The following is a 21,317-nucleotide window of genomic DNA, read 5'->3' on the forward strand; positions in this document are numbered from 1 at the left end:
GTACCGTATTCTAGCAACTTGTTTTTTTTTTTTTTTTTCAACTTTTTTTTTTTTTCTTTCTTTCTTTTTTTTTTTTTTTTGTTATGTACCTGGGTTTTAATGAGCATTATCATGTTTTCATTCATATATATATTTTTTTTTTCCGAGTATTTAAAGTACTTTATCCAGTCCTTGTAGATAGAAGTAAAAGTCCTATAAAATATGCAAACCTATGTACAGAGGAAAACGGAGCAAAAAAGAAACAATTTACAGTATATTCATCGGTTTATGTATATATTTATATATTTATATTCAAACTTCTGCTCTGTTTCTTGTTGTTTTTAAACCGCTATACTTTGTTGTGTTTTTTTGTTTTTTTTTTCGTGTAAACTTGCAGCTTAAAGTTGGAGCGAATGGAGATGATGTGCTTGCCTTTTTCAACTCCGCGTGGTCGCCCTGCTTTTCCCCCCTCCTCTCTCTTTATTCCATCCGCCGCGAAACGTGGGCTCGCGCTAGAAGTGAGTGATCGCGCCGAAGGGCCGTTACAAATGCACAGACCCTGTTTTTAAGGTGTAATAGGGAGGCAGTCAGAGAAGGGGACACAGCAAAACCAGGCGTGATACTGTCGGCCCGTGAGGAACGTAAGGTTTTTCGCGGGCAGGGAAAACCATCTTGTTGGGCATCGGGTTTGCGCTGCACGCCGTGCTCGGGGCGTTTGTTCGGGCGCTCAAATACGGGCATCCTGGCCCCGTCTCGAATAGCATCTTTTTGCCTGGCTGGATTCGGAAGGTAAATGTTAAATTATTCAATCAGCTAAAAAGGTTAGACACAGACACTGGGGAAATGGCATAATGAGCAATTTATAGGAAAACTAGTAACAGCACCCAACAGGAAGCATTGTCTTCCAAAGTGTCATATAGCCTTATAAATATTCATAAATATAAATATTCATTGAGAAATCTCCACCAGCTGAATATGTGTTCGGTGTAGGATCCAATAAATCCAACTGTGTTGACCTTTTCCAGGTGTATATTAGGTGTACCATTTTTGTAGCTATGATGAGAAACTGTATGCTAAAGCAATATGAAACCGGTCTCACTGTTACAGCGCTTTCTATGGATAAATGGTTTTTCACACTTATTGCTTCACGTTACAGTTTTCATTATGCTTTTATCAAAGTCCTAAATGGTCTCCGCTTTTATGTTTGTATTTAACTGCATGAGGATATATAAGGCAATATAACATCTTCTCAAGGATATGCTCCGTGTCAAGTATTACCAGCAGGGATCCAGACATTAAATGCGGATGAATCCAATACTGTTAACTAATCCTTACAAGTGATATTGTGACACCGTTATTTTTTCCTGACTTTTGCATCGGCAATGTCTTCTTTTAAAAGTAGCAAATAAATGAAAAGAAACATTACGAGTATTCTTATTATTTTTCTTAAATTCAGTTATCCCGTTGACCCCCTTTATCGATCTCGAGGCTGAGGATAAACTTTATACGCTTGGAACGATAAAACCTGCTTTTAAAGAGTTCTGTCCTTATTAAGCGATCCTTAATGTTGACTTTTTTTTTTTTTTTTTAAACGATTTCAACCCAATTACCCACGGCACCCGGCGGATACGGAAACGGACATGTGTTTTGCGGACATGTGCTTAAAAGTTACACAAGTCGGGATTCATTTACAAATACGTCGGCTACTTGTGCAGCAAAGTTGCATAAAGGCGTACGCTGCCGGGAAGTAGCGGGATACGGTTTTGCGGCCAATCGGTAACGCGATATCTAACGGGTGCTGTAAGACTAGTTTGATAGCGATACATCGTCAAAATATCTCCGTTTTCCAGGAGCGCCGATTCGGCCGATTCTCTTCTCAAATCACGACAAAGCGGGAACTACGATTGTATCGACCCTCATTTTGACTGCAACCAGCGGGACGTCGTCACGAGTGCCTCGCACGCAGCGCAGACGGTCGGCGGCCTGTGCTAGCGGGTTGCCTAATGCCCACTCGTATCCAAAAAGTCAAACCAAACGTGAGTCGACGTTACTTTTCGACGCGTCTTTTTGTCCGAGATGCCGACGGGTGATGGTTCTAGTGGACATGCACTGAAGCTCTGAAGAGGAATGATATGGATCAGGCTGTAGTTTTGACATCATATTAGTGCGTCGGCTGCTTGCAGTTGTGTGTCCTTTTTTTGTTCTTTGTATTGTGAGAGCACAGTGTTGGATGGCAGATTTTGCAGGTGACAAGGCACACCTTGACATGGTGACAGCCCGTACGCTACATGCACTTTACTGAATGCAGAGGAGAGCAAGGGTCGTGAGACGTCTTCGTTTTGGTTCAAGTTTCAAAGAGAAGTTTGCGCGCGTGTGTGTTTGTGTGTGTGTGTGTGTGTGTGTGTGTGTGCGCGTGCGTGTGTGTGTGTGTGTGCACGCGTGTGTTTCGGAGCTCACAAGATATGTTTGGAATAGAGTCGAAGATAATGTCCTTTTCCTCTAAAATAATCGAGCCTGATTTTCTTAAAGCCTGCTACTGAGATGTGGCTTTTTGCATTTTTCAGATAATATTTACACCGTATGTGTCCTCTCACACATGTACTGTATCTTTTAGCAATATATCGTGTGTCAGCATATAGGTAATCAGAGATAGGAATGCCTGCAGTTGTGGGAGCTGCCAGATTTGCGATTCATCCCAAGCAGAGCGATGTTTCAAATTCCAGCTAAAATCTACAAAAAATTACAGCTCAACATAGTCAGTAGCCGTCCTATATACAGACGCACATATACAAAATATGTGCATATAAATACATATATTTGTTTGTGATTAATATCTATTTATCCATATATACTGTATATATGAATACATTTGCTTGAATGCTTGTTATACATATATATGTACTGCAAATATAAACAAGTTCATATATTTCAAACATTTCTGATGTTATTCTATCTATGAGGTTAGGATGTCAAGTTAAAAAAGATAAGGCTGTGATGCGGAGCAGCCCCTCCCATGCACTCTCCATCCCTCCCGAGACAAAATGAGAAGAGAAATAAAAATAAACACTTTTGAGTAATTGTAAACTAACGAAGTGAGAGACCCCATTTGGTCGTCTGAAATAGTTTTGCCTGTATTCAAAAAGCATATCAGCAATATATATGTATATATACATGTGTTGTATATATTTGAAATGTACATGTCTTTTAAGTGCAACTCCGCAACCAGTTAACACTGACTGACCGAGATGCAGTGGTCCGAGTATATTAGAGCTACAAGTCCTCAGCAATAAAAATGTTTGGTGTTTTGGTCCCTAAAACAACTAAGGAATGACAGGTAAGACTCCCTGGAGACCGTTGCTATGGCTCTCCTTGGCAACGGTATCCCCTGGAAACGGACAGGCACTCCGAGCTAAAGATGGCCATCCCAAAAATCAAAGCCAATTTTGTGTCCTGAAAATATCACATTCCCTACTTAAGTTCTCTCTTCAGGAATTTTTCCTCCAAGTCTCTTCGAAGTCATTCGCCCCGAACTCAAACCACGACACAGAAATATCTCCTATGGCAATCCTCTAGTTAGTTTTTAAAAAGTTTCTTTTGTTCTTTTTTGGACTTTTGACATCCATATTCCACGTGGGAGTTCAGCGGGAGGGGGGGGGGGCGGGGTCGGTCATTGAAAGTAGATTCGACGTCGTTTCTTTTACCGTTCCCCCTCCCCTCATTGTCTTAAGTAAAAGTTTTGTGGTCCAGAAAATGTATCTGTCATTCAAGCAGGGTTTAGTGTCGGGCGGAGGGGAGGAGATGTGTATATGTGTGCAGAAGAAAAGGTCCTGGGGCTAACCAAGCTGGTACAAATTCTCTCTGAGTTCCAAGGTTGAAGTACGTCCAAAAGGAGGTGTCCTTGACTCGGGTCTTCTGTCTTGCTCTCTCTCTCCCTCGCTCTCTTTCTTTCTTTTTCTCTCTCTTTCTCACTCTCTCTCTCTCTCTCTCTCTCTCTCTATCTCCTCTGAAGAAGCCTCGGTGGTCCAGATGTTGCGTTTGCACTCAGTTGTGGGTAGCAAGTAGTCAACATGTGATTCTACAAAACCTGCAAACACAGAAGAAATCAATCTCCAGGTCGAGCGATGAGCCCCAAGCAAGCAGACAAGAAAGGAAATCAAACCCAATCCCATGATATTTTACATTAATGGCCTTCCTACGCTTGACTCTCGCCGTTCCTTGCTTTTTCTCTCTCGGGCGCAAACGGCATAAATACATCATTTGCACAAAAGTAGCGCTGTCAGACTTCTGCCAGAAGCAACACGTGCGTGTTGGTTGCGTGACGTGCGCGCAGGGAGGAGGGGTGGCGTGGATTTCCTCCCCAAAACACGCAGAAGGTTCACCGGAGACCTGGAACTGCCCAGATGCCTGACCGAGAGAGTGACGGTCGGCGTCGGCTCCCCGCGACCACCTCTCGCTCCAGAAAGCCTGACTGCGTGACGGGCGATATAGATAATGAAGCAACGAATGATTGCACGCGAGGTTACCGAAAGAAGCGAGCAAAAACGTTCAGGTCGCTGAATAACACTGACGACGTGTTCGTGTTATTGTGTAATGTTATAAGTATGATTTGGTTTATGCCTCAAAGCATAATAGAAACTTTTTTTTTTTTAAGAACATCTGTAGGAAAAATAGGTCCTCTTACAGTAAAAGAGAAATATTGGGCCCTAATTTTCTGCCTTTATTCCATTTATTTTCGAAAAGGATCATCAAGCTTAAACTTTTCAAATCCCAATAATACTGCGGGCCAGACCGCCCCGATCAATAAATTAGGTTACGGCTGTTTTCGAACAACTTTGATTTCTGAAATAAGGTTGAATAAATCGGCATATATTGATAGCTTTGTTAATGCATTATTCATTTAATCATTTAATTATTATTATTTACTATTATTATTATTATTATTATTATATATACAAATCAACTGGGACTTTTATTGTTATTCTCACACCGGGGACTCGTCTCGTTCTTGTATTTCTCAAAGAATGCACGTCGACTCGGTTCATCTGCATCTTCTGAGAACATAAACTCATCAGGATGGGGGGGTTGCTGACTCATAATTGAGGTGGAATCTGATTATTTATTTGGATGGGGATCCCCTGCTTTTGTTTTGCTTTTTTAACACTATCAGTGAAGGGAAATGAGTGGAAATAGATCTGCCTTGGAATAACAAAGCAGCGTTTGCCGGCGTTTGACGGCCAGCGCCACCTGTGCACTTCTCTTTGCTTTAACAATACGTGTGACGGACAGATGCGGCTGCGGCGGAGATGAAATTGTAAGTTTCGATTTCATTTTCAGGAGCATGATAATGCTATTTGCACCTGCGGCACCGCGCCCGGCTCTGCTGTTGGTTCTCTGGGTGGAAGTGAATTGAAGGAGAGCGAGAGAAAGAGATCTGTGCAGCTCAATAACTGTACTTTTGCCTCATTGAAATATTTCACATTTGTCATTCATTCATTTATTATATATAATTCTTAAAAAAAAAAATTAGGGAACACAATGTAACTCCAAGTCAGTCACACTTCTGTGACTTAGGAATTCATTTGGACTTGTTTTAAGTGCATTACAGCCTGTCGTGTGTTTTTCCACTTTCATTTTGAGTTTGACTCCAAATCCAGACCTTCATGGGTTCATACCTTTGATTTCCATTCATCATTTCGGAGTGATTTTGTCATCAACACATTCAATTATAAACAAAAAAGTATTTAATAAGAATATTCATTCATTCAGATGGAGGATGTCTTATTTTAGTGTTCCCTTTATTTTTTGAGCAGAGTATATGCATGCATAATTATCTACAGTAAACCCTCGCTGTAACGCGGCTCACCTTTTTCGGCTTCACTGTTTCGCAGATTTTTTTTAGTGCAGATTTTTTAATGCTTATTTTTTACAGTACAGTACGTTGTGTTCTGCATCCTAATTGGCTGAAGGACGGTAGACCGGTGTCAACAATCTACCCGCCTTATCTCTTTACAGCTTGCCAAATTTACATTTGCAAGTTATTTTCTCCACGACAAAACCCACAATGTCGACAAAACGTTCGGCACCGGCAAAGGCACCTGATGACGCGCCCAAAATGATGATAACTATTGCAGAAAACGTTAAAATTCTGGACACGCTCAATGAAAGTAGAAGCTATGCGGCTTGACGATTGAATAAAATTATTGTTTTACTGTAAAGTATCTCTAAAAACTATCATAGTTATTTGTAAGAATATTTTTTTAAAAATGTTCGGGCCTGAAATAGGTTTGGATCTTTGGTTTAATGCTATAGTACAGTATTGTATTCTATAATAATTATAAAAAATAAAGCTGACTACTTTGTGGATTTCGCCTATTGCGTGTTATTTTTAGAACGTAACCCCCCGCAATAAATGAGGGTTTTCTGTTTAAAGTCTTCTAATGAGAGGCCGGTTGGTCAAAGAGCCGTACGACTATTCACTCGTCATATCAAGAGAAGCATGTATTCACTAGTCATGTAGACCAGCGGTCCCAAAACTACGGCCCGCGGGCCGGATACGGCACGCCTCCGAACTTTGCCCGGCCCCCCAACAATACCAGAGATGCATTATGATTTTATAATCACAATGCAAATAATAATACAAATATAATCATAATGAAATCTACAGGGATAAAACCCATTCTTGAACCATACTGGTGGTGAAATGTGTTGTGTTTTTAGGTGTTGATATCAGTTTGGTTTCATAGCCTGCTTTGCTTTTCACAGTGAATTTGTGACAGTTAATGTTCCTTGTTGAAAATGGTTATTGGTTATTATTTATTTCATACATGGTGTTACTTATTTCATTAATAATGTTATTATTTATTTTCTGATTATTTATTTTTTTTCCGGTCAAGATCCCAGAAAGGGTTAATTTTTGGTTATGTGTGGCTTTCTCGAAAATAATAAATGTTTAGACACCTCTGCGATCGTCACAAACCGGCCCGGCCCTCCGTCAGAGAAGGGAAAAATTATTTGTCCCTCGCAGGAAAAAGTTTGGGGACCCCTGATGTTTAGACTTTCAATCACGACATAGAGTCATTCATCCTGTCGTTCGCGCATCATAAAGAGACATTGAAGCGTTCACCGCGTCGTTCGCACGTCTGGGCAGTTTAGTGTCTCCAACGAACATCATGCATGTGTTTGAACACGGAGGAAAAGCCACGCAGACACGGAAAAAGAACACGGAGACCTCTTGTTAGAATCAAACCAGACGTCTTCTTGCTGTGAGGTGGAAGATGCTGTGCAGCTCTCCGCTTGCATGCAAGTCTAATTTTAAAATGCTGATTTGAGCAAACAAAGGCTCGGAAGCTGGAATAATCATTTCACTTGAAGCATCGCTATGCTGTTTGCGATTGCTGTTTTATTATTTTTTTTCTCTCTTCTCTCCTCTCTCATTAACAAATCATGAAGACTTTTTGGCTCAATCGGCCCATTTGTCCCGTCGCGAGACGAGAAGATGCTGTTTATAAACCCGCAACCTTGTAGTTAACTTACAAAATCAATTGCCTTTAAGCCTCGAGACAAGAAGCTTATTTTCTGGATGGTAAAATGCATTTAAAGAAATAATGTGGCCGAAATCCCAAATTTGTTTGTGCGAGTTGCTAATACAATTTCACTTATTCTTAATAAAAGCTCCTTCCTCTGGAGATCAAGGCTCACTAAATAACGCAGTAATTAAAAGTTACACGTGACTTACATTGCTTTTTAAGAATTACCTCGCTTTTGAACTTATGGCCGTAAATTAATGTATTTGCACACAAATGGAAGAGTGTGGGATTTACTTTACACCTACCTCTCCATTAATAAGCAAGATAGTGTCGCTGAGACGAGGAGGAGGGCTTTTAATCAAAACATGAATATAAATTTGTTATTCTGTTGACTCCGTACGCGTTCTTTTTTATTTCTATTTGGCTATGCTAATGGTAGAGGGACGACGACAACACGCTTTTTTTATGCATTGAAATCTCAACTGCATAACACAGGTGGAAAGAAAAGTAAATCAAAAGCGTGTTTTTTCCCTCCAACTATTACTTTGAGATGTTTTGATGCACGGAAAGGCACGACGCCTCGTGTTTTATGACACGTTCATATGAGACGGCGCCATCCTTCCCGCAGTGCTTTGCCGCGGGACACAGTCTGGTACGGTTCAGTTAGTTTGTGAGTGGGTGATAAGTTGCCCTTGAATGAAGTCATCAGTGGTGAATGAACGATACAGCCTAAACTCTCCATCACGCAGATGAAGGGAGGAGACAAAGAGGAACGGCACAATTACCCGCCTGAGGGGTAATAAATGCCTTCCCCTTAGAAGCAATTCCTCCTCGGTGCAGCGCGGCCATTTACAAATTATCTCATACCTACAGGGTAACAAACCGGGTCACTTACAGTAAAAGTGTTTTACAAAACAGCGCTACGCTTTTTCTTCTTCTGCACAGCTTTGTTCATATGGAAAAGAGTAGATGGAGTAGGAATACCATTTAGACTTCCTGTGATTTACTTTTAATTCCGCCGTGTGTGTGTGTGTGTGTGTGTGTGTGTAGTCTGGCAGCTGTGCATGTTTCGATGAGATCTTCCCCAAAATAATAACGCCGGAATTAGCATTTGCAAATGTGCGCCTACTCTAGCTATCGGCGAAGGTGTGCGGCGTCGTTGCTATCTTTAACAAGCGATTTGTCGACGATGCGCTGGTTATTAGGCATCTGCTAATGTTTTGTGACATTTATAAAAGGTTAGGGAAACCGCATCTGACACCGCTGCGGACGGGTTTGCCGTTAGAGCGTTTGTCAGCGAGATGTACGCCGCTTATCCGCGATGCCGCTTCGATCGATAGCCCGTCGAAGATGAGTGAAAGCGGGTGTTTCGGAAGTCATCTTACCTGTCTTTCTCAGTACACGACGGCTGCCCCGGCCACCAGGATGGCAGCGGCTGGCTGGGGCGGGGGCTAGTAGGGGCGGTTGGCGTCCTTTGGCCTCTTCAGCTGCACCTTGAGTCTTTTCATGCCAATCTGGAAGCCGTTCATCGACTGGATAGCAGCCTGGGCACTACCTGGGTTATCGAAACTCACAAACCCTGGGGGGAAAGGCGAAGGGAGAGAGAGAGAGAGAGCAAGGGAGGTGGTTAGAATAGGATAAAAGAAGAGTTGGGGCTAACAAAAAAAAAAAAAAAAATGAACGTGAGGTTAATTGATTATCCATTTGGCAAAACATAATTGTTACATTAACTATTGAAACTCATCTAACATGAATGAATGGACATTAAGCACCAAAGTCATCTTTCGCATACTGCAGTTATCATTAAAATAAGGAACTTACACCAAGATATAACAGCAGAACAACATGACAACAACAACAACAACAACAACAGGATCACAATAGTATGAGGGAGTAGTTGCGTGCACCGGAAATCACAATCCAAACTCGATCTTGGGTGTTTGGAACCAAAACACCAACGCAGTTGTGCAAGTCGAAAAGGAACATGAGAACTTTTTTGGGGGGAAATTTTCCGATGGGTGATCTCCCCCGCGCTTCGACGTAAATGCCGGTCTGTTTTTGTGCGCCGAGCCGGAATCTGGATCTCGAGAAAATCGGTAGCCTCGCCGCGCTAGAGGTCAAATTCGGCGCAGGATTTTTGCGCGGGTAAAGCGGCGACGGCGGAAAAAAACGGGGAAAGCGCGGACTCGCAATTCGAGCGTCGCTCAGCGCGACATCGACGTCGAGCCGTATCAACGGGCCGAGGCGGCGTCGCGTAAACACGCCACGACCGGCAATCGGACTGAGGACCACCCATCGACAAATAACACCAGGCTCTTTATTGGAATGACACAAACAGCACAGTGGCAAAGTCATCAGAATTGTTCTTCAACTCGATCACTTTGACGTATAGCAGTTCTAAATGCTAAAATATATAGAAAATAAGAAAAAAAAAAAAAATCCAGACACACTCGTAATCCATTCATTCTTTTTGGTTCCAAGCTTCCTTTGCGCAACTGTAGAAAAAGTCTGTTTTGCTCTTGTCTGATTTCACAAAAGAGTTGCAAGGGGGTTAGGAAGGCGTGTGGACTGCGGTAAAGAAGGTGATTAGTAAAGAGAATAATCAGAATAAATGATCAATAATTTTTGGTTTTGTTCATTTTTACCCACCAAAGCATTTACTTTGGTTTGTCGCCCGATCCACAAACACTTTGGAGGAGATGACATTACCGAATGGCAGGAACATCTGCATCAGCTCTCCATCCCCAAACTCCTGAGGGAGGTGGTAGATGAACAGGTTGCAACCCTCCGGTCCTGCAAATGGAAAGAGAGAGCGAGCGAGAGAGAGAGAGAGAGAGAGGGAAGAGAAAAACATTGATAAGAAGCAAGGGTCAGAGAATGAGAGGAGAAACAGACTTGAAGTTATGGAGAATAAATTGACTCATTCATCTCACGCACAAGGATGCCTGGGAAAACTGTATACTTTGATAAACGAGTCATTTTCTGATAACAATTGGATTAAAAGAAATGCAATTTTAAAAGATTCCCGCGCGGATTTCCGTACATTTCTACATTTCGTTAAATCGGGTTTGTTTGTTACGCGACGGATGCGGGTTTTGTTCCGAGCCGTCGGGTCGGATGGTCACAGGGCGCGTCTGCTCTCCGTCCGATGGCTTGTAAATCTCTGCCGGGACGCGGCGACCGTCGGCGGGGGGGGAGAATCGACATCCAGTCTGTTTTGTTGTTTTCCACAAGAGGGCAGTAAGGCCCCGAGCCTGGACGTCCCCGAGCTTGCAGGTCATTGGGTTCGCAAGTAGCTTTACAGCTCTGCTGGAAATACCCGCTTGTGATGGTGAAGTTAGTTACCTTTTGGGCAGCGAGAGCCGCCCGTGCATCATCTCGTGTCACCGCACCAATCAACACTTAGATACAGTACGTCATCTCAGAGGAAGACACTAGTAAGAGCGAATATACTCTGTCTCCAGTTGCTACAGATAGCAGGATTAATTGTTCATATATATTTATGGATGCTGCCACATAAGTGGGTGAAAATGGATGAAAAAGGATATAAATCTTTATGTCACGCACCCTTATATGCCTGCAATGTTACAATTTTGTCTGGTTATAATGCAGTGTGTGTGTGTGTGTGTGTGTGTGTGTGTGTGATACCTTCTCGCTGCTGCTGTGGGATGATGGGTGGAGGGTGGGGGAAGGCTTGGCTGATCTGGCCGTATGCAGCGGGATAGGCTGCTGAGACACACACACGCACACACACCGACACACACAAGGATCAGATAACAGTCATGACCAGAGCGCACTGCAACAAGGATACATACAAACAACGTGATATATGCAGGGGCACAGCAAACGATTGATCAGATAACACACAATAGAACCCTCGTGGTGTGAACAAACACACACACACACACACACACACACACACACACACTAGAATCAGCAAAGTGAATACATTGACGAAGCAGTATGGCAGCACTTATTTGCTACATGATCAAAATTCAAATGAAGATTCAAATCTTTTGTTTCTCTTTGCCCCACTGCTAAGCACCCCCTGTGGCACACACACACACACACACACACACTATTGTTAGAGTGTCAGACAAACCTGCATACTGCTGGACTCCTGTGTAAGCCTGCTGGAGAGGATCGGCTGCAGTGGGACTTTGAGCTGCTCCGGAGGAGACACGTAGAGATGGAACAGGAGGATGGATTAAGGTGTTCATGGTGTGTGTGTGTGTGTGTGTGTGTGTGTGTGTGTGTGTGTGTGGCGGGGGGGTAATGCAAGAGAAATGAGACACACAAAGACAGACGGAGAAGGTAGATGTGGGGAGGAAGAGGGCACGGAGGAAAGCGGGAGTTATATGGAACAACATTGAGAGGGAGGGGGGATGAAATGAAATGTAAGACCGGACAAGAAAAGCAGAAAGGTCAGGGGTCGGAACAACAACCAGCACAGTCCTGATCCTGAATCCTGAAAGTTTTTTGTTGTAAAGATGATAGAAAAGTAAAAAAATCTGAAAAAACACCATGACTCCAACGCAGTGGAGACTGGAAAATATCGCAATATTCCAGAATTCAGCCAAAAAAAAAACCATGTAAAATGAAAATAGTGCAACTGGATCAGACACGTGAAAAGGAAGGCGCTTGTGCAACGTCCACATGCATCGTGAACTCACGCAGCTACAACAGAAACCGCGCCAACAGTTCAAAAGCACACATCTGTACGTGCATACGAAGCACACCACGGAGAAAAACGCACATTTACAAGAACACACGGATCGCGGCTCTCCATCTCATGCAGGGTCATGCACACAGGAATTTTGCATTTTTTTTTTTTTTTTTTTTAGTAAATCGTGGATTTTCTGGGATGTGATAAAACTACTTCTGTATCTGAATGATGTAGATTTATTCAAAATACACAGTCTGGGTATTTCACATATACTTACATTCAAACACACACACACACTCAGACACAGACTCCACTAACCTCACAATAACTAGAAACCAAAGAACACCGTAAAGTAACATCTACGCTACGAGTGGAAAGGGGGGGGGGGGTTTGTTGGGAGCGCTACCTTCAGAAAGGGAAGAAAGGAAGCAGCCGCCCTGAACCCCAAAACAACTCCGCGGAGCCACGCCCAAGCCGTTTTTCTCTGAGTCCTCTCTAAAAACCACCTCCTGCAACACTGGGGAGACACAAGAGCGTAAAAAGAAATAACATTTTCCTCCACCTCGTCACAGACACAAATCAATGAGTCACGGCTCATGACACAACGCATTCGCCGGCTCCAGCAGCCCATAAGCACCTTTTTGCCAAACACTCATCTTGACGTGCTCGCCGTCTTTGGGGCCACGGGTTGTCTGGCCGCTGGCTCCTGAACACGCCTGGAAGCCGGCAGCGTGCGCGCTCTCGGGTAATTAATATGTTTATCACAGCGGGGGGGGGGGGGGGCAGGGGGCGGCTTTGCCTCGCTGTGCGCCCGTACCGCAACCTAGCACTCTATTTATATATAAATATATTTCTTAATTTCCGCCGAACCCGAAAGATGCTAATTATTTAGCATGCTTACCGGGGTAGTGGTGTATCCCATTGGTGAAGACGGCCTCTGCGGGGGGCTGTCCGTTTGCTTGTGGGGGCGGCATACCGGTAAAACCGTTTACGCTAATCGGGGAAGGGATGCTGGTCACCGTGGGGGCGCTGATGCCCGGAGGAGTGCTGCCACCTGCGGCCGCCGGGCAGCCGGGGGAGAGAAAGAGGAGACAGAAAACACTTTCACTTTATTCTTATCTCGATGCGACGCCGGGAAGTTTGTTTCTTTGACTGGCCACCAAGTAACTCGACTGCAAATGTCAGAGGGGCTGGACCGGCGGGGCCGGCGCAGACACTAAATGTCAGGGCCAATTTCTTATCCCGGCGCCATTACTGTGATACTACGGCAACAAATATCAGACTCTGTCGATTGTGTACTTTGTCGGATTATTTTATTTAATGCCGCATTATAGGATCCGGTCCGTGTGTGTGCAGTATCTGCCTGCACGACGACTGGTTAATTAAGGAGCTACATTATTCAGTGCCTCGACCGAAGAGGCCGGAACACTTCCTGTGTCTATCTGTTACGTTTAATTGCAATCGTCCATTGAGTTCCAATAGGTTTTTACTAATATATTTAGATATATATGAGTGTTTATATTGAGGATGTGTTGCGGAGGGGTTGGCGGTTCACCGGAAATGCATCAAAAGTTACGTCGTTACAACCGATCCGGTCGATTGTTTCACGTGAAAAGCCCCTGCGGGAAAAATACCAAGCCGTGCAATAGTAACGCGGCAGTGTGGAACACGGAATATGTCTGATTTGTAGCGTTTTGGCTTCGCCGGGCGAAGGTAAGACGCGGCGATGCAACTCCGGAGAAAGCAATTACCCGATGTGGGAGTGAGCGGCGCTCCGGGGAGGCCATTGATGGTGGCCATGTGCTGCATCTGGGCCGCGGCAAAGGCCGCCATCGGACTGAGGTAGCCCCCCTGGCCTACGGACGCCATCAATGCTGCTTGTTGCTGCACCTGCAGGAGTTTATAAGGACGTTGCGATTACGAGCACGGCGGGGATTAATCAAAAGTTAACAGAGAAGGAAGTTATTGAGAGGCTATCGAGCGGTAGGATTAAATCACACATTTTCAGACGTAGATTGAAACAGACTTTGTTTGCGGTAATAATTCTTCTCGCGCACTTGCAGTGAAGAGATCGACACCTAATGTGTTTCCAATGCTTGTTCGGGCTACTATACCTGCACCGCTTCTCGCTTGGTACAATAAAAGACTATAAATAACTTTACTTTGGAAGATTTTCTAAACAAAGGTGATCTTGACCTGCGGGTCGCACTTTAACCCCAGGTGCGCACGCTAGATCCCTTAAGATTTATATACTTTATAATTGCATCGCAAATCTCTACCTTCTGTGCTTTTTAGGCGAGATATAAAGAATCCTATCAAAACCTGTACAGTTTCATTCTATCCTGCTGGAGAGCTGAACTTACACTGTGACTTTGTCCCCTCCCTCAACGATGCTCTTGCTTGATTTTTACGAATGTGCATTTTCACCGCGGGTCGCTTTATAAATAACTAGGTGATAAATCAGTGGATAAAGAAGACATTTAGTGTGCCGCCTTGCCTGAGCGTAGGCTCCGTAAGCTCCAAACTGCAGGGCCATAGGGTTGAAGATGCCCATCTGACCAGCCATCTGCTGCATGCGGCGGATGGTGCGCTCCTTGTCTGTGTCTGCGAACTTTACCACCAGACTGGATGATGCACCCTGTGCGTCCACCCACACACACACACACACACACACACACGCACGCACACACACACACACACACACACACACACACACACACACACACACACACACACATCAGGCAGTATAAGTAAGCATGTACAGACATGCATATGACATGACCTTGTGTTTACTCATACATGCCCATACACTTAATGGGATATTATTATTATTATTATTATTATTTTTAAGACTGAAGAGGTTGAGTTGTGGGTTTTTGCTTGCATGTGCCTCTGGTTGTCTTCTATATTCTCAGTCAAGCTCACGGCTTCAAAGCGGCAGTTTGCCACTGATATATTGAGGATGGGTCAAAGGCAGGGGACACGTTTCCACACTGGGATTAATAAAGTATAACTTTTAGAAGGTAATTAAGCGCCGTGTGATTCATCTTTCTATGTGACTCACCTCTCACACATAAATCCACATGCTCACACACACACACACACACACGCACGCACGCACGCACGCACGCACGCACGCGCACGCTGTTACTCACAGGCATTGTCTGGCTGCCGTGTAGCGCACTGATGGCTGCCTGAGCTTCAGCATGGGAAGAGTATTTTACAAATGCGCAGCCTTCGAGATGGAGACGGGATAAAAAAATAAAAAAAAAGAGAGAGAAAGAAGGAAGTTATAGGAGACGAGGATCAACACGTTAACACTTAAGACACCTGGAGAGTCAGATCCGTTTTGATTGATGAGCAGTTAAACATGGCACTCCATGACACCATTAGCAACTTTGGGACGGGCCTTAAATACCCAAGCGTTCTGGTGTCACTTACTATTGACAAGCCCCATTGATGAATTTGAATGATCAAGTTCCCAGTAATTATTGAGCTAAAGCCCACTTAGCTGAGTAAGCCGGCTGATGGGGCCTTGTTAATGGAGCTTCACGCAGGAATCAGAATGATCAAGCCCACTGTAATCATCGGGCTTAGTTATCATCGGGCCACATTGATTGGATGCTAAGCCCGCTGATGAACTTCGGGCGGCGAATCTGTGTCGCGCTCTGACAACATTTTGAAAGGACATTTTTCCGACACGACATGAGGCCTGACGGTTAATAAGGAAGTTGACTGACGTTTTTTTTTTTCAAACTCTTTATCTGAGCAATATAGGTTGACTCATGAGGTTAATGGGGTTCATCCATAAAGAGTTTATATCTTTCATTGCCCCCGTGGGAAAAGTTTTGTAGTCGCATTTGCTGTCGAAAATTCACAGTCTCTACTGTATTCTTATGTAACCGCCCGTCCGATGATTGCGAAGTGACCCGCCTTGACATCGCTCAACACGGAGAACTTTGCAAAGTCACCAAACTTTGAAAGGCCAAATCGTTTCTGTGCAGCGGCCTGTGGAAAATCTCAGCGCGCCTCAAAGTCGTAAACGCCTGCAAACTCACCTTTGCTGTTTCCGTCAGGACCTCTGAGGATGGTGCACTCCTCGATGCTGCCGAAGGACTCGAAAAGGCGCCGCACGTCATCTTCCGACTGCTGCTTGTTGAGCATGCCCACAAAGAGCTTTCTGTCTTCTAAAAGCAAAAGAGGTGAGTCACTACAACCCCTTTTAATGGAAGAGCGTAACTGATGAACACCCTGTCCGATAATTTGGAAAACAGTTTAGTAAAAAGCTATTAAAAAATAGAAATTCAACAAACAAACATGCAGACAAGGTCCCGACCGGAGGGTAGGAAAGTGGTGACTCAGCAGGAAGGGATTGGAGAGCTGAGACTTGCAGCCCGCGTCCGGGGTGTGTTGTTTATCCCGGTGTGTGTTTTCATTCAAAATGGCAGACGAGAGACGTGGGGTCGGAATGTTGTTCTCCCAGAGATGTTAATTCATCTTCATGTTTTGTTTGCTTATTTCTTCGCGCGACCAATGTTTAACCTCTGCACACAAGAGTCTTCCTCGACGGTGTCAGACACCAAAAGGTCGTGACCCGCCCTAAACTCTGAGGAGCCCGCCCCTCGTCATCACTCTCGTCGGAGCGTTTATGGCCGGGAAGTGTCGGCGAACGTGCGGATGAATGAAAACAACTCGTGTCTGTTTTGGATCTCGTGATGGGTGTTTGGGCGGCGGCCTGGACAAACGGGCAGCCGCCGGCTCCAGGCGCTCGCTTTGTTTATCGGGGAATTTATTAAAGGTCGAACTGGCGACAAGGAAAGAAACTCCATGAGCAAAATCAGTCCTTACACCCAACGTGTCAGTACACACTACACTACACTACACTGTACTGCATGACTATACCACACTGTACTGTGATGGTAAAATGTTTGTTTAATGAGCAATAACTGTTCCCGCTCAATTCCAGGTAAAAAAAAAAAAAACAGAATTCATTGCACCCCAAACCACACCACCAGCAACCGCAAAAATCACGCAGAAAACAAGCATCAACATAAACCCAGATATTCATGACTCGTTGTGATACAACACTATGCTATGCTACGTTACGCTACGCTGTGTTGTACTAAACTATACTATACTACACAACACTACACTATACATACTATACTATACAACGCTATACTGTGCTGTACTATACAATACCATACGAGACTCCTCAATACTGTCCTTCGCTGTGCTACACTGTACTGTGCTGTGCCTTGCTATGCCTTGCTATGCTATGCTGTGCTGTGCTGTGCTGTGCTGTGCTATGCTGTGCTATGCCTTGCTATGTTGTGCTATGCTGTGCTATGCCTTGCTATGTCGTGCTATGCTGTGCTATGCCTTGCTATGCCATGCTATGCTGTGCTATGCTATGGTATGCTATATTATGCTGTACTTCTATACAATACAATACTGTGCTGTGCTGTGATGTACTACACTATACTATACTATGCTATGCTATGCTATGCTATGCTATACTATACTATACTATACTATATGGTAACGCACTCTACTATATCTGGCCTTCTTACTGGCCTCCTTCCAGGAGCTCCCAGTCTTAGCATCCTTCTAACTAGATCTTCACCATCCCTCTGCTGTACATGCTATACCATACTGCACTATTCTGTGTATCAACGATTACAACAAATAAATGGATAAGGCCTTATCATATGCAAATGAAAACAATGCAAAGTTAACATGTAATACTGAGTGAGGCTGGCTGTAAATGACTCACAATCCTTCGCTCTACGCCTTTCGGCTACCGTCCTCTTCGATATTCCAGGAAATGTAGAGGTTTGAAGTCTCCACCGACAAAAGAAAATGACTAAGAAACCTAATGCCGTCCCTCACTGTGACATCAGCGCTCCTGTTATTAGAGTGATGCGATGGTATAATGAGACATAATTCCTAACTATACACAGACAGAGTCCGGCCTTGGATGATTGGTTTCTGACCGAGTCGCCGAATGAATGTTGAGGAGGCCGACGGTGAAAGTGTGTTAGTATACTACCGGAGCAGATGTGTCAGCGCGCGAGGCAGTTTGTTTTTACGTTATGTTTTAGATTCTCAGCTTTGTGGAAATGGATGTATATGTTGGGAAATTAATGAGCCTCGGTGCAATTGCCTCTGAATGCGCTCTGCGAATTAATGTGCATGTAGGTGTGTGTGCGTGCCTGCGTGATTAGAGTCCGTTCCTCCCCGCTGCCTGCGCCTGACAGGGTGTCCTTGCCGAGTCAACAAGACTAATCTGCGCTCTGGCCTTGCACCGGGTGGGGGGTGGTGGTGGGGGGTGTTTACAAGTGTGGAGTGCACAACAGGGGCGGAGGATACACACATATTCACGAAAACGCACACACAAATTTTGAAATGTTTGCCCCCACCCCCACAATGCACGGTTCTTTGGTGGCCAAAGCCTGCGGCTCCCCAGGGACGGCGCCGATAAACATAACTTTTATTTTGGAAAGGGCCGTAAACACACGCTTACATATTTATACACTCATTTTCAGTATGAGAGGGAATCCATATAGCAGGAGGACTTAAGAGTCTCCACACACACACACACACACACACACACACACAGCCTAAGATAGGGACTCTTCTACTCTTCTAATTCCCCCCCCGAGTATTGCATTTCCCTCTACTACAGTTTTCAGGGGTGTTTACCAATAATACGGACAGCATGAAAGGCAAGGAGAAATATTTGAGATCCAATTACCGGGTTTGATCCGTGTTTTTTTTTTTTTACTTGTATTCTTCTTGTATTCCTTCTAGTCAAGCTAGATTTCATCTGTTTGCCGCCAAATTACAACACAGTTGTCCGATGATGCTGGGGGTCTGGACCGGACTCAGAAAGCTAACGTTCTCCGGGAAGCGAGCACTTGGCGAGGAAACGCTGCCTTTTACCGGCCAGATACCTCAGACAGCTCCAAGCGCAATGTGGGCGGCCTTCGGCCTCGACCGAATACGGGAGAAAGAGGGAGACAGAGAAGAGATAGAAAGGAAGAGTGTGATAGAGACAGAGGGGTGTGTGAGGGTTGGCGGACATGATTTCATGCTAATCATAACAGTAGCCCTACCATTTACATGCAAATAGCTGACGCTAGCTTTAATATTCATAAAGGAAATAATGGTTGGCGCCTGGCGAGACGCTGCACTAGATCAAGCCACGCCGCCAGGGAACCTGCGAAATGAGAGAGCCCGGGGATTCGGGTGAATCATCTGTGTTTAAGGAGATGATTCTCCAGGTTGCTTTTCGAAGTGTTTTTTTTTGTTGTTGTTTGGTGTTGTTGTAGTACCGGTCTCTGCCACAAGGGGGCAACGATGCTCCAACAAACCCGGGGAGCCATTCAAGGATGGCTGGGCTTTGACGTGAAAACACAAAATATTCATTTTAATCAAACTGTGCACATGTATAGTTTGTAAAAAAAATAATTATTTAAAAATATATTAATATATACATTTAGAAAAAAGAATGACCTCTCAATTCATTCGCCTTTTTGTTGACTTCATAATAACGGTAATGGAAAATTGATCGTGACATTACGTGTCAACATTGCTGACTGACGCCTTGCAATCATTAAATGTATTTCAGCGAGACGGGGTCGGTGCCGGCCTTTTCACAGCCGACGACCTCCGACCATCGACGGGATGCCGACTGAAGAAAGCCGGCACGTGCCTCTCGTGTGGAAAAATAGTTCTCCGAGTTTGTTTATTTTCGGTGCACGGGATTCCGCCTCCGTCTCGAGCCACGCCGCCGGTGAAAGAGAGAAAACAAAACTGCCTGTGCCGCTCACCATCTGCTTGTCTCCCCAACCCCCCCGTAACCCAAATTATAATCTATGGATCCCCGTCTCTGTTCGCCTCACGCAGGCCCGTGGCTCCGCCTACGACCATACAAGTCCGCAATAAAACTTCTTAACTGTTTTTACTGCGTGCTCTGTTTGCATCTGGTTCCAATCAATACAGGCCAAAACCCTCTTCCTCCCAAACATGATCAATCAGGCCGGGACAGAAAGTTACCAGCCGTACTTAAGTGCTCGGCTCGGTACAAGTATTTATGTTTCTTTATATTTATACCCGGTGTTATTCTGAGGGGTTCGCTTCTGTTAAGTTTCACTTACTGCATCGATATTTGACGGGTTTCACTCTCAAAAAAAAAAAAATGTAAAGATTTAATCAACAAATTTTGGCTTGCCCACTCCTCACGGTGCCGGTCGGAGCTTCGTGTAATACTATTAGTGTTGACGATGATGAATTGCACGTGGGAGAAAACACCACCACCGCAACTTCTCAGATGATTTCACCGGAATAACCCTGAGAAGATTTTGAAGGTAATTAGAAAATAACAAAAAAAAAATTCCAACGATGCATTCGAATCCAAACGGCGCTGTCAAGTGGGACAATATCAACCGTAACTCGAATATCTCAACCCTATTTGACTCTGTTTGGCTCCGGCTTCAACGTCTGAATAAATAATACTTTTAGAGCAACGACGCCTTTTAAAATAACCGCATTCTTACAGTCAGGTCAAATATAGTTCTCCTTCCCTGGACTATTTGCGGACGCCCCGGTTTCCTCCGTTCACTCTTGCAGTTTCCCTTCAACTTACAAGTGACTTGTCGCCACTTTGGTTTTCATACTACAAATACTTTTTGATGTAGCATTAGTCGTAGTAGTAGTAGTACTACTAGCTGTGGCCCAGATGGAAGAGCGGGGCTGTGCCACTTTTGCACGGACAGATATTTGACTTTTTTTGGGAGAAAGCTTTTTTTGGACAAAGCACAATTCTTGAGAATAGCTAAACTTGCACGGCGACACAACGTACGCGCAGAAATCGCGAGTGCTGAGCAAGTAGTTGCGCATTGTTTGACCGAGTTTTGTTCAATCTCTCATATCGCGCTGCGACGACCCGCCGGGATCGTCTCGGGACCCGCGGGAAGCGTCCCGTCCCCGAGCTTGAAACCCCCAAATGTATTTAAAATATTTAAACCCGGCCTCGTCTCCATAAACTACGACTGTTAAATCCTATTTATGTAGATGCATCCGTATTAAACGTCTCTATAAAGTCGGCGGTGGGCCCCGTCTCGCGGGTAAAACGGAGAGAC

General features: G+C 44.5%; 1 protein-coding gene across 4 annotated transcripts in view; it reads right to left on the reverse strand.

The window, feature by feature from the left end:
* Window positions 1-2,316: 2,316 nt before the first annotated feature.
* Window positions 2,317-21,317, reverse strand: part of celf4 (CUGBP, Elav-like family member 4) — a 100,768-nt gene continuing 81,767 nt past the window's right edge. Inside the window, exons 4-14 of one of the 4 annotated variants that reach the window (XM_086168067.1) lie at window positions 16,230-16,358; window positions 15,327-15,406; window positions 14,669-14,809; window positions 13,923-14,061; window positions 13,073-13,225; window positions 12,578-12,688; window positions 11,608-11,670; window positions 11,154-11,231; window positions 10,215-10,298; window positions 8,891-9,084; window positions 2,317-4,063 (exon numbers count right to left, since the gene is read on the reverse strand). In XM_086168067.1, the coding sequence (XP_086024193.1) occupies window positions 8,957-9,084; window positions 10,215-10,298; window positions 11,154-11,231; window positions 11,608-11,670; window positions 12,578-12,688; window positions 13,073-13,225; window positions 13,923-14,061; window positions 14,669-14,809; window positions 15,327-15,406; window positions 16,230-16,358 (1,106 nt within the window). In that variant the 3' untranslated portion in view covers window positions 2,317-4,063; window positions 8,891-8,956. Of the gene's footprint in view, window positions 4,064-8,890; window positions 9,085-10,154; window positions 10,299-11,153; window positions 11,235-11,607; window positions 11,671-12,577; window positions 12,689-13,072; window positions 13,226-13,922; window positions 14,062-14,668; window positions 14,810-15,326; window positions 15,407-16,229; window positions 16,359-21,317 lie in introns of all 4 variants that reach the window. The other 3 variants (XM_086168065.1, XM_086168066.1, XM_086168064.1) reach the window with 3 other exon arrangements.

The sequence above is a fragment of the Fistularia commersonii genome, chromosome 21, assembly GCF_037954325.1.
Source record: "Fistularia commersonii isolate RoL2024-O1a breed Wild chromosome 21, RoL_Fcom_v1.0, whole genome shotgun sequence".
In the NCBI taxonomy this organism is placed as follows: Eukaryota; Metazoa; Chordata; class Actinopteri; order Syngnathiformes; family Fistulariidae; genus Fistularia; species Fistularia commersonii.